Here is a 14,293-nt window from a genome sequence, read left to right as displayed (position 1 = left end):
ATGGACCAGGAGCTCCCGGCCCTCTGAGCCTGGGATTGAGAATGGGGAGGGGATGGATGCTGGCTTCACCCCTGTTGCCCTGCTGCTTATTGCACTTGGGAGGCTCCCTGTGTCCAGCCCTCTCCTCCTGTAAGGTAACCAACCCTTAGCAAAGTATTTAAGGGTTAGTAGGTGCTGCAAACAAAAGGCTTGAACAAAGATTTGTATTCACAATAAGCCAGCCATCCCCCTCACCTCTAAGTCCAGATGTCCCAACAACTACCTAAGAGCTAATGAAGCCTATGTTCATCACAGCTTTCCTCTCGGTCCCCAGAGCTTTAGTCTTCTGTACAGAACACAACTCAGTAAATCCAGTTGCTTTATGACTGACTTTTTCATTACAAAACTAAGTCATTTCCAAGTGTTTACTGAGCTAAGTTGCTGACCTAAAACAAGAACTGCTCTGGAAGAGCATCTTGTACTTGCACCAAGGTCTTGAAAGAATTCCACCAGGTTTGTACGTGGTTTATCCTTCCCATGGTATTTTGATAATAAAAGAGTAAGAGATGCGTATTTACAACTAATTATCATCGTTGCTTAAGCAGTACAACCATTCATTTTCATTCTGTAGCCAACAGATAATTGACAAGCAGCATTACAAAATACCCTCTTAAATAAAATCACCTTGCAATATATCATTTATTAAATTTATTGAACGAAATATAACAACTGTAATACGGATTTATATTGAATTAATAGTAACTCTCAAGATCCAGAGATACACATAACAACAATAAGGCTACTAAGCATACCTGAACTAATTCTGCCTTTAGCTCCTCTCTTTCCTCCTCAGAGAGCATGCTAGAGAAGTCAGCACTGGCTACTGCATCTTCATCTCTTCCTCGCAATGGTTCAGTCTCCAACAAACCTTTAGGCAAGATTGATAAAACATAACGTAATTTTAAAAATGAACAAATAAACAAAACAAAAACAGACTCATAGAAACAGAGACCAAAGAGCTGGTTGTCAGAGGGGAGGGGGAGGGGAACTGGTGAAAAAGTGAAGGGAAATATAGTCAATAATATTGTGATAAGTTTGCTAACGTGATCACATTATAAGGTATGAAAATGTCCATTCACTATATTGTACACCTGTAAATAATAAAAATAATATAATATTGTATACCAATTATACTTAAATAAAAAATGTTAAAGTACAGCCTAGGGAATATAGTCAATAATAATGCAATAACTATGTATGTTGCCAGGTGGGTACTAGAATTATCTATCCCAGGATCACTTTGTAAATTGTATAATTGTCTAACCACTATGCTGTACCCATGAAACTAATATGTCAACTGTAATTGAAAAAGATAAAAAAATTAAAAATTTGTAAGTTTTTAAAAAATGTTAAAAATGGATTTAGCCAACTTGTATTTCCATAGTTTGAAGGACTAGATACACTTACCCTCCTACTAAAAAAAAAAAAAAAAAAAACCTAAAAATTTCTGAAAAAAGTCTTTCTAAATGTGGCATAAGCTTCCAAGAAAGTAAACAATACTAAGTAGCCAAAAACCTAAGGGAAAGTGGGAACCCAGAGATGTAAACAAAATGTTGTCATTAGTTCTGCTTTTGCTACGAAGATGAATTCCAGCTTTGGTTTTCACTGTCTCATGGGGCTCCGGGGACAGAGACTAAAGTCCAGGGCCACCCAAGGAGAGGAGTTTAAGGTGAGACCCTTACATAAATCTGTCTCCACAGGGTTACACCCTGAGTAAGGTGAACTGGAAATAAATACTTGTGCTCCCCACAGGGTCCTGCAAGGCAGACCCCCGGCCTTGACACTCAGCACAAATGGACAGACCAGAGGATTCTTCCCTGAGAATTCATAACCCTGAGTGGGACCTGCAACATGAATGGCCCCTACCTGGGTGGTCCAAAGCAACCTCGAGACAAGAATTCAGAGCATTAAGCCCTTTTTGCACTTTGGATGTGGTAACGGGCAGATATGGAATCTGGAGCAGCTGCAGCCGCGAGGAAACATCACAGACATACTGATTCTGGCAGAGGGAAAATGGGAAGTGCCCGGGCTCTTTATGACATCCTTGTGCCACAGACTTACCCGGCACAGTTCAACTTTAGTTATGTGAGAGAAATGCCTTATTATTTAAAAAGATAATAAAGAAGTTTCCTAATGGAGTCCCTCAACATCTGGCCAACTCAAATGCATATGTTCTCTGGAGGGCCCAGGAGACAGGCCCACTCATATGCGAAAGCTTCATTTATGAGGAGTTATGACAGCTGGCATTTATGCATCCGTGCGGAGAGGAAGGTTGGTAATAAGCTGTCTTGGTACAAATAGCTATCTATATAGAAAAAATAAAATCGGACACCTTTATCATTCAGAAAAATCAAACTATAAATGTTATAGAAGACAGTATGGGAATTTACATTTATGAAACTCTAGGTAGGAAGGGATTTCTTAAATTAGACACAAAAAAGGGCGACTATGAAAGAAAAAATGAGTAAGATTAAAAATGTCTCTTTATCAAGCACATTATGTGGAAAATGAAAAGACAAGTCACTAATTGGAAGAAGATATCTCCTACATGTACAACTATCAAAAAATTAGTTCCCAGAATATACAAAATCTTTACGAACAATTTAAAAAATGTTAATAACCCAATAGAAAAAAATGGCCCCAAGGACCCAAAAGATTCTATATAGGGAGAAATCACAATTGGTTAATAAACCCAAGAAAACAAGCTCAACTTCATTGATGTTCAGGGAAATACACATTAAATCATTTCACACCCACTTGTTTAGCAGTAAGTTAAAAGTCTGACATTACTGAGAGTTTGTAACTATGTGGGGGATGGAAAGCCTCAACACTGGTGACAAGAATATAGATAGATACAAATAACTGGGAAAATAATTAACATTATTTAATAAGGTTGAACATTTAAACACCCTACAATCCAGCAATTCCACAACATCAGAGGTCATTAATAAGAACTTCCATGGTAGTATTTTTATTCAATAAAACAGTTAAAATATATTTTGTCAAAAGTCAAGAGAGAAAAGTAAATAAATATCCTACTAAATCAGAGCATTCTAGTTAAAGAGAGTAAAAATATGGCCCGATCTTCAAAGTTCTTCTGAAGCTGGCCTCCCTCTTGAGTCCACTAGACCCACATCTTTTTGTCTGAATCAACGGTGTACCACCAGCACCTTGTAGTACTGCTGATACCTTAGCTGGGCCATAGACTTGTTTTAATAAAGGTAACAAATACCCACAGATCTGACTCTAACGCAGGAATTGTGCCTTTCCATGAGCAGATGACATCTTTGGAAGCAGGTCTGTCTTAGAGAACTTGTCAAATGCTACCATATTCCTGCTTTCACTATACTTACAATTGGCCAGTGGTGACTCACTTAAATCCCACATGTGGAGCTAAATGACACAACAAACGGAACCAGATCCAACTGAGAAGTCACTGTGGCTGGTCCCAGCTTTGCTGATGAGGACCTTCTCTCATGGAACCTGGATTCAGGGTCTGGCTCAGTCACAGGTTGTTGGGCTCTCACTTAGACCAGTCTGACTCCAAAGCTTATACTCTTCCCTGTCTTAAAACCATTTAAAAAATAGTAAACAAAAAATATTGCAAAGTAAAAATCAAAAGGTGAGTTTTGGATTAGAGTGCCTCCTTTAGCTTTGAAACAAAATCACTCATTGGCACCAACACACTTCTAATGCACCCCATCAAGCACCCCATGGCTTCATGCACATGACTGAGACACTACAGACAGCTGTGAGTTAAAATGATTACAAACTATGCTTTCAGATGAGTGGCCATGTTCTGCATTGTTAGGAAATATATAAAAGTTACAGAACTCTTTTAAATAGCAAAATAATCTTGCATCTATATGAATGAGAACCATATTAAGGGATTAACAAATAAATTTATCTGTCTAACCAAGCACAGGAAGAAAAGCATATGTTTTCAAAAAGAATACAAAATTATCCCAGGACATCATAAAAGAAAGGATGCAATGTAGCTTAAATGAAAATTTACCATGTTTTAAATAATAAATTTAAGATTGTAATATTTATTACTTAATTATATTTTCTTTATGATGTTTGGTAAAAATAACTTTAGGCAAACATAAAATTTCAAAATATCTCCATTTATCCCTCAAGGGAAAAACTACTGAGCTAATCTCATTAATGTTGGATTTACAATTATCTTCAAGTGCACACAAATTGTATACATGTTTAATTCTAGGAGGGTAGAAATTAAAGATATAAAACAAATTTCTTTATGAGAATCCTTTCTACACATTTAATAAACCTACCACAAAAACCTAAATATCATTTCTTATGGACCTCCATTATGAACTCTTTTCATTCATTTACCAATAACTTGTACCTGGTCTATTATTGCATAGTAGATAGAGCTTTTCATGTATTTTTCTCTGCATTTTGGCAGAGGCCTGCTAAAAACAATACAGTGAGAGCTTACCACCCCTACATCCTCGAGCCAAGGCTTAAGTCCTAATGCTTGACACACTAGAAGATTTGAAAACAGGTTCTGCCAAGGCCCACGGTCACCTACCTCTAGCCTTTGAGAGTGGGGTAAAGAGTGAAGTAGGAAGAGAGCAGCAATATAAGAAGTCTGCAAACTCAGATAAGCAATAATTAAATACAAATTGTAATCCCAACTCCAGAGGTCACCACTATACAACTTTCATGTACATCTCTCCAGATCTTTTCCTATATCCTGCACACACTACCGCCCCCCCCCCCCCCGCTTTATGTCTCTAAAATCAGGATGCCTCTTATAATCAATGGTGTCTTACAAATAATTGGCAGCATTTTTCTTTTTTAGTGGTGCATAAAACAATGGGTATCTTAAAATCTTTGGAATTAACTTAGCTTTGAAAAATCTAATATAGATATAAATACATTTAAAATCTAATATATATTATATACATACATATATATATTTAGATATACCCATATATCTACAAATAAGGTCACATTGTTTTATAACTTGATCTTTTTTTCAAACAACTCTCTCATCTTTTTTCATCTCATCTGAAATCAGATCATATCAAAGGTCCCCAACTGATCCCATAATGTATCTTCCCCAGAAACACATTGGGCAGGTGGCATCAAGATAAAGGATTTCAGGTTTTACCCAACTTTCGAGCTAACAAGTTAGCCTGCCATAGTTTCATGGGTGCTAGCAGAAGGCCCAAGGCTCCTGGATCAGACACTCATGGCCCAGCCAGCAGCATGAACATCACACTCAGGTTTGTTACCCTTGCCACCAAGTGCCATGGAGAGGTGACTTGGAGGGACCTGGATGGAACATGCTCACTCAGTGGATTTCCATCACGACTGAAGAACTCCAAGCTCAGGGAATCTGATTGCTTTTAATAGGGAGCAAGCAAACCTGTCTGACCTTTACATCTTTATTCTACTGGACTCCCTGACTTCTGCTCTAGAGATCAATACCATCTCTACCTTCCAAGGCTGTTGCCTTGAAAGGATAGCCCAAAAAATAAGGTTGTTAGTCTCTGCTTGCAAAATGGGCAGAGATTCAAGAGATCTATGAAGAATCATCTTCTATAGGTGGTTTCTCATTTTGCAAATGAAGAAATGACAGCTCAAAACATAAAATAACTTACCCAAGCTCACGCGGTTGGTAAGTGGTGGACTTAAGTGTTGAACGCAAGTTTATCAGGTTACAGAGCCATGTTTTTTCAACTTGACCAAAATAATCTCATGCAGAGATCAGACAGGACTAAGATGTCTCTCTATCCCACCCCAGAAAACCTTCTGCTCAACAAGACTGAGGCTCCCTGAATGTCAAGGTCAATCTGTAGCTCACACCTTGTTAAGCATTCCGAAGAGTTCAGGGTGGGCTTACATCTCCTAACCTCCCTCAATTAGGAGCTGCTCAACTAATGTTTGCTGAATTAATTCCTTAGGATAGAAGATCAACTGTGAAGTCTTCTTGATACCCTTTCCTTATCTTTTCGTTATCTGTCATATTTGTCTACCCCTTTTAATTTTCATTGCTCTGACAATGATTTAGGTTTTATCTCTACATGCTCAGACTACTAAAATCTTAGCTCAATTTTATCTCCTTGCTTGCAATCGCCCCAACACCCAGCCTACACAACACTCAAATCAATATTTTGAATATATTACTTTCATCATGTCAAAATTCAGTTCAAAAAATATTCAAAGGATGGAATTGCTTCCAGCCTAAATTTGAAAATTTGTATACTAGCATTGGTGATTCCAGTTAGTCAGCCTATGATTTATTTTTCCACCAAGCCTTGAATCCAGCCGGGCGGGCTGCCATATGCAGTGTCCCTCAGTCACGTTCTATTCAACCCTATGTTTTTGTGCCTCTTCATCACTCTCAAAAGCCTCTTTCCTCTTCCTCCTCAGTCTCCCTTCTAAGAATCCTACCAGGTTGCCAACAACACTAGAATGACATGTTGTGTGACTTAAATTGATCTAAAGTGCTGACTTTTTTGTTTTCTATCCGTATTACCATATACATTACTGCATATTACTACTAAATACTATATATAGTATAAGCTACATTATGACTTGCATTATAAATTGCATTAAGGCACATAATACTATTACTATAATTATAGTTAAACAACTTTATGAAAAAAATATTTCAAACACTGTCCTGTAGAAATTTATTGTACTTCTTAAAACATGAATACAAGAGTCACCACTATTAATAGCATTGTTTTCTAAAGCTTTGGTTTCATTTAATAATGTAGCTAAAAAAAAGAAGTCATAGCTGTAACACTCAGCTTGAGTGGGTACTGATCAGGCGAATAAGGAAAAATATTATGCTTTTTACTAATATTTCATCAGAAGATGCTTCTGAGGTTGTAGTATGTTAGATTAAATTCTTATAATCCATCTTTCAGCTTTAAAAAAAAATACGCTGCTTAGGTGACAATCTAAATAGATGCCGATTAAAATTGACTCTAATGTCTAAAGAAAAATTTGTGACTGGCCAAAAACAAATTTTGGCTAAAGATGAAAGTGACATGCTATAAGAAAGAGATCAACACATATATGGAAATACGCCCTTCCATCTCTTATTTGTCCACATGTACAGGGTGACTGTCTTCTGACTCCCAGAAGAAACATGACTTTGATATAAAATTCTCAGGTTAATTGTGTATTGTTGTAGTCACCAATATTCACTAGAATACTAAAAATAGCAGAAAATATATAGCACCCAATAGTTAAACATGTACCATGTGGCCATCAAGGGTAAGCAAGCTTCAAAGAGGTCAAACCAATTAAGGATTCACAAAAACCTAAGTAATCATTTCTGTGGCTAAGGTCTGACCAGGACTCCTATTCAGCTCCAGGAAGCCTGAATTCCAGGGAGCCTGAACAGGCCCCAAGTACCCAAGGCTTCCCTGGTCTCATGCCCAACTCACAGCTTTAGGGTGCTCCTGAAGACACTGAGAGCAGTAGGAATTTAGGGCATTGGACAGGATCTGCTCCTCTGAAAGCTATTGTGGCACCACCCAGGGACATGGGAGTGGCTTCCTTCATGACATCATTTTAATGGGCTAACTACAGAGACTAACATTGCATTAACACACAGCTTTTATTACTGTGTAAGACCAGCTGGCCATTCAGGCTGGCACCTCTGGGTTGGCTGCATATTGGAGAGATGTCATGTTCTGAGATATCACATATGAAACTTAAATTTGTATCATTTGCTGTGGTTTGTTAGGCCCAGAAATTTTATTTCACCAGTTCATAGTGCCGTGATAAGCTTCTTAGATGATAGTTTCTAGTAACCAATCTCCTGGGAGACTGATTTGCCAAGTAGGCCAAATATCTTTTGTCAAATTCTGTGCTTTTTACAACCTCAGAATAAAATCTACTTGAGAAACCAAATGAAGAGAAAAAGATTATTGGTAAGCACTGGGAAGACTAAAGGGAGTTAGCTGACTTCAAGATTACTGTAGCACTTATACTGTATTTTAACTGCATGATTCATTGTCTTTCTCCTTTAGATTATAAGATATTTTCTTCACTGTTATTACTAGTTTCTCAGTATGCAATTGTGGAATAATTTAATTAGCTATCATGACCTCACATATGTAATTCAAATGCCTATAAATTAAATCTGATACTCAGTCAAGGGAGCATCTCTCTTTTTGTAGCGTTGAAGACAAAAATAACTAAGACTCACAACCCATGCCGTGACCATTGAAAGAAATAGCAAATAATACGTGACAGAGAAGGAACAATCAGCACACATCAGTGTATCAGCTGTACTGGTAACAACACTCCGTTATTGTTACTGCATCCAGTCCCTTCAAGGACTACATTAAGCCAAAGGCCGGCTTTCATTCTATCAATGTTCTGCCTGAGTTTGTACCTTTACCTTCCCAGATAAAGCAAATGCTAAGCCTCTATTTCCTTGAAAAGGCTACAAGTAAGTAAAGTGAGAAAGATTAAGATGAATTAGGATCTTTGTGACACAAAGGGTGACCCTAGTTAATTGCTTCTGGTAATAAAAGACACTTACAGCAGGATCTAATGCAGGAGTAGGGAACCTTTTTTCTGCCAAGGGCCATTTGGATATTTATAACATGACTCGAGGGTCATACAAAATTATCAACTTAAAAATTAGCTATGATAAAAGCTCCTAGATTTATTGAATTTCGAGTCCCGCCTGCGGCTGCCTTGGCGGGGCCAGACCAAATGATTTCGCCTGGCCATATATGGCGAGCCAGCGGGGGCCGGCCGTTCCCCACCCCATTCTAAAGCAACATCCTGATAAACTGAAAACTAATGTATACCTGGAACTGTCCATTAGCAGAAAGGTGTTTCTTCATGCCCCAAGGACATAGCTGGGCTATACTTTCCAATCTCCAGGTTAATTCATGTTGTTTAGAATATATCAATAAAACTTTAGTTAACTGTTAATACTGTAGAAAATTCCTAAAACATTGTTTTATAAATAGGCAAATGGAACAAATATAGAAGACATAGGTTTTCTGAAATGAAAGCCAGAAATAGAGAAGCTGAAGTTCCTTACAGGTGATGTGGTAAATGTGTTCCTCCGGGGCTGCTTCTGAACTTCACTCCAGTGGGACCAACTTCACTCTCAACCAAAGAGGGAGCCTCTCAGGCCTGGGCTTTTATTCCTCCTATGAGGTCACATGACCGCATCCACACCAGTGGCCTCTGCTGGTTATGAGCATGTCAGTGATGACTCAAAACCACAGAGGTCAATTTTCAGTTAAAAGATGTAAAATATTTATCACAAATCTCCTCAGCTTCAAATATAAGATTTAGGCATTTGGGATACTCTTCCCATTTCAAATCACTATTTGCTACTTTTGAAAGGCATAGTTTGACACACATGCAAAATAGATGCACCCTGGATAAAACAGCAACTCAGACCAAAGTAACCCCAAAACAGAGACATAAACACACAGCAGCCACACATTTGTGAACACAGAAAACCAAACAAATAGTTATGGAAAACCAAAAATAGCTAACGTTCCTGGTGCACAGACTCTGGAAACTTCCTTGTCTGAATAAACACCTACATCGCATAAGAAAAAATTAAAACTATTACAGGAATGTGTATAGACAAACCATCCACGGGCAGACCATTATAACCTTTATATCCTACTGTTTTCTGCAACTCCGCCCTCATTTCACACACCTACCCCACGCACATATATTGAAATTTACCTCTCCGGCAACTTGGTTAAGGAAGCCAAAAATCACAAAAGATACACCTCTGAGTTTGACACCCAGCCTTAGACTTTTGCCTTCAGCAAAAAGGGAGATAGTCTCACTTATATTGCTAAGAAAACTCCGGGTAATAAATTGTTCTCAGTTCAAATTCATTAATAAAAAGTAACACTTTTAAAGAAAAAAAAAATCCCTTCTGTGTCTCCTCCTCCTTGCACCATCAGAAATAGACTTGGGACCTGGGTTTTCCATTCATTCATTTGGTGAGTTGTCCTGAGATACCCAAGCTATAGCCCAGCACTCTGGGACCAGTTTCTGCCTCCTCCAACCCCTGAGGGAGTGAGACAGACAGACAGCTGTGTCTGTGGTCAGCTTCCTTGGACAGGCTGCATTCTCACCTCAGTCACTCCCTGAAAGCTCACTGGGCTTTATAAAGTGCTGGACTACCCTTTAGGGCAAGTTTAGGAAAATAGTGAAGCGCACCAGGGCACATTTAAAGAACAGGGTAGATACTACTACAAAGGACCTCTTCAGATAGGACTGAACTTAATCAAGTTCTCTAGTCCCGACACAACACCACGGCTATGGTTACGACAATGCCATCACGGCCACATGGAAAGCCTGGATCCACGACTTTTGCTGCTGTAGCCGGACTCAGGAGCCTGATCTTTTAAAAAGCATTGATCAGAGGTATAAACAGCCTTCCCTCTACTCTAAGCAATTAGTTCAGTAACATTCACATTTCTACACTTTGATTTATCAAATCTTTAGCATTTCAAATGACTGCTATTGACAATGTCCAGGAGAAAATCTGTTTTTCTCTTGAAATCTGGGTAGAAAAAATAAGTGCTAGAAGAGATGAAAATGTGTGTTTCTGAATCATTAAATGTTTAGCAAAAATATACAAGAATTGGAGTAGTTTAAGGTAAGTCATACACAAGAAAATGCAATAGTCAAATAAGAAAAGACAACCTTACTAGTAATAAAGGAAATGCAAATTAAAATCACAAAGAAAGACCATTTTTTAACCAAGAGATTAGCAAAAATGCAAAAGTTGCATAACAGCCTGTGCTGGCAATGTTGTGGAGAAATAGGTCCTCTAATATATTGCTGGCTTCTGGACTATGACAGCTGGTTGAGAGACTGACCCTCTATCTCACTCTAGAGACTCAGTCTTATAGAAGAAGATGACCTAAGATAGGTTTTAGATATTTACTGCAGCATTGTTGGCAGTGGTAGACAACTATAAAAACATGGATGCCCCTCAGTAGGGGAACATATGAAACAAGTACAGTGCACCCACTATACGATTTTTGAGTTATTAGAAATGACCTGAAAGAATGTTCATTGTTTATTGCCAAATGTGAAAAGCAAGTTGCTGAGTAGTGTTCGCACGTGATCTGTTGAGGGAGAGGAATAAAAATCATTGGGAAAGGCAGTCTTGAGCATGCAGCCTTTGGACCCCCACAAATAAGAATGGGCCTTGAGCTTGTAACACTTCCTCCCAGAGATACAAAGCCCACAGACCCCGTGTCCAGCTTATCACCTTGTGAGGGAATATCTTTCCCTATCTCAGGCTCAGTATGTGTTCTTTTGCTCTGCTTAAGCACAGGGTATCAGTGACCGTTGGGGACATCCCTAGTTTCAGTATTTCAGACTGCACAGAGAGGGGGTGGGGTTGACAGTGGTAGAAACGAGAGGGATGGACACAGGCCAACAGCCCAGTCAGCTGCTGGGAAGTAGGGGGTGACCTGCTGGCCGCGAGGAACTGACGCACACTACTGAAGCTGATCTTACTGTTTCTTCTCTATGTCAGTAAAGGGTTATTCCATCCAGTGCTTGACTGTCTTTTCCTTGGCAAATCCAATACCAAGATGCAACACACAGCAGTGCCTGGATTCCTGCCCTGGGGCTGATACAGTGTTCTGCTCTCTTGGGTTTAATAACCAGTACACAGTACTCTGCTTAACAAAAACAACTTACGTGTGAACAGGAATGCCCATGTGTTTGTATGAGCACTGAGACACGTGAGAAAAGATATATACCAAATTGTTAATGCTGGTTACTGCAAACGGTTGAGATTGGATAAGAAAATAAAGATTAACTCTCCTTTACATACCTCTGTAAAACTTGGCCGGTTATAGTAAGCATGAGCAACGGACTGAATGTTTGTGTCTCCCCAGATACATATGTTGAAATCATAATCCTCAATGTGATGCTATTAGGAGGTAGGACCTTTGGGAGGTGATTAGGTCATGAGGGTGTAGCCCTCATGAATGGGATTAATGTCCTTATAAGAGGCCCCAGAGAGCTCTCACCCCTTCTACCAGGTGAGGACACAGCAAAAAGATGCCGTCTATGAACCTATAAGCAGAAGTCACCAGCAGCTGCTAGAGTGTCCCATATTTGCAGACCCATAGCCTTTGCACACTCTGGAGATAAATGACTACTGAGGAACATTTAAAAATTAGGTCATGTTGAATTATTGGGAGAGCATGTACATCTTTTGTCTATTTTCTGAAAACATTTCTGATATTTCGGATAAAAATGTTATCAGAGAAAATAGGTACTTAAATCTGTGGCTAGTCAATTTTCAACACCTTTTTAACAAACGACTGAAATCTGGAACTGTTTTTAAAAAATAGAAGATCAAACTACCCTAAGAATTTATTAATGGAACTTATGGCATGCTAAACATAGATGCAGGAAGGGGCCCAAGTTCTCCTTTAAAATCCTTCCTAGTTGGCAAACAAAACTAAAAAATGAAAGTCTGCAAATGAGATGACTAAAAGAAGGACTTTAATAATAATTATGGGTTTTAAAAGTGTATGTTTCTTTTAAAGAGGTGTCAAAAGTTTAACGTGGACTAGCAACAGTAGAACATGGCAATGACTGCTGGCTCTCTCATGTGTCCCCAGGCACCCAGCCCAGGCAGTTGGGTGGTGACCCACCCACTGAGGTGACTTTACCTAACAGTGGAACAATGTGTAAATGCAATGAAAGTTGAGCTTTAAAAACTGCCCTATGACTCCAAAGTGTTTTCATGCGTTAAACCATTTTAAAAATTTTATTAACATCTGATTTCTAATATATTGTGATAAGTACTAAATTCTATTTAAGACAAGATAAATATCATTTTTTCCTTCAGTTTTATTTGACTTGAAATAATACTCTATATGAAGAACTTAACAAGTGACCTTTTCTTGGTGTCATGCAAATATCAGCAATTATTTAATAAATCATACAAGTCTATCAAGAAGATTTTAGGCTGTATTATTGGTAAAAATTAAAATCAACAAAATCCAGCCTTAGATCCTGTAATCCATAGTGCAACAAACTAGTTCAGTAGAATTACTTATTTAAATTTAAAAAATTATTTACCTTCCTTTTAGAATCAAGGAAAAGTTCTTTTTCACCAGAATTGGATTATTTCACAGCAGTGTCTAGATTCTTAGGTTCTCTGTCTCCTTCAGTGCCAGATGAGGTCAATAATGTTGGTATGTTAATAGTATTTTAATACATTCCTTTTCCTAAGGATGAAGGAAAATCAGCCTTGTCCTTTTTTGCTATGATTATTTAACCAGATGGTTTTCTCACTGCTGACATTTTGGGCAGGGGGATCCTTTGTTGTGTCCGGTGCATTGTGGGATGTTTAGTAGCACATATGGCCTCTAACAGCCAGATATCAGTAGTGCCCTTCTCTCCAGTCGTAACTATTAGAAATGTCTCCAGACATTTTCCATTTTCCCCTGTAGGTCAAAAACAATGCCTAGTTGAGCACCAGTGGGGAAGCTCTGCTCTGGCACAGAGAGAGTTCCATGTCCACAATTATGGCTCTGGGCACCAGCTGACCCTGGTGTTCACAATGTGTCATAGACTAGGCCAGAAGCTTTATGAACATTAATTCATATGGGTAGGTATCCCTAATTTATAGATGAGAAACTTAATATTCACAGAAAGTGGTCAAACTGGGTTCCCCTGCTTTTTTTATACTCAGGTGACCTATCACTTCAGTGTGTTCCTGGACCTCCCAGCTTTGAAATCTGGTCATGTGTTTGTAAACACATGCATCCAACCATGTGTGTGCAAGGATAGAATTGGAGCAGCCACTGCAAGTGAAGAGAGATGGAAAGTTAAGGAGGGGACTTCACAATTTTTCCATCTCCAGTGAAGAGGTGAACAATCACTTAACCCTGCCACTGTAGGTTTTAAACACTCCACCAGACAAGTGGGAATACAGTAGGCACAGAAGGCTCAGATTGCCTTGCAGGGCTTAACGCGCTCTAAGAGCCTCCCAGGGGCTGAGAGCCTTCTGAGTTGCCCCGGCTCTAACCAGGACCCCAGATGCCTTTTTTAGACTCTTTGACAATAGATGATACAACCCCTCCCCTCTGAGGTGGAGCGAGCTTCAGTTCCCTTTGGCGTCTTCCACTTCCAATATGTACACTTTCGCTCGCTTAGTTCCTGCCACTCATCTGAATCCTCGGCACTAACCAGAAAGGACAAGCAAGCCACTTGGCAAGTGTTCCTAACC

General features: G+C 39.0%; 1 protein-coding gene across 5 annotated transcripts in view; it reads right to left on the bottom strand.

Moving 5' to 3' along the window:
• Positions 1 to 14,293, bottom strand: part of TPD52L1 (TPD52 like 1) — a 59,526-nt gene that overhangs the window by 23,799 nt on the left and 21,434 nt on the right. For all 5 annotated transcript variants that reach the window (XM_081140045.1, XM_081140043.1, XM_081140046.1 and 2 more), the window contains exon 2: positions 792 to 907. In XM_081140045.1, coding sequence (XP_080996171.1) covers positions 792 to 907 — 116 coding nt within the window. The remainder of the gene's footprint in view (positions 1 to 791; positions 908 to 14,293) is intronic.

Source organism: Miniopterus schreibersii (assembly GCF_964146895.1).
Source record: "Miniopterus schreibersii genome assembly, chromosome: 6".
Lineage (NCBI taxonomy): Eukaryota > Metazoa > Chordata > Mammalia > Chiroptera > Miniopteridae > Miniopterus > Miniopterus schreibersii.
Note: the sequence above shows the minus strand (reverse complement) of the source record. Positions and strands in the feature narration are given on the sequence as shown.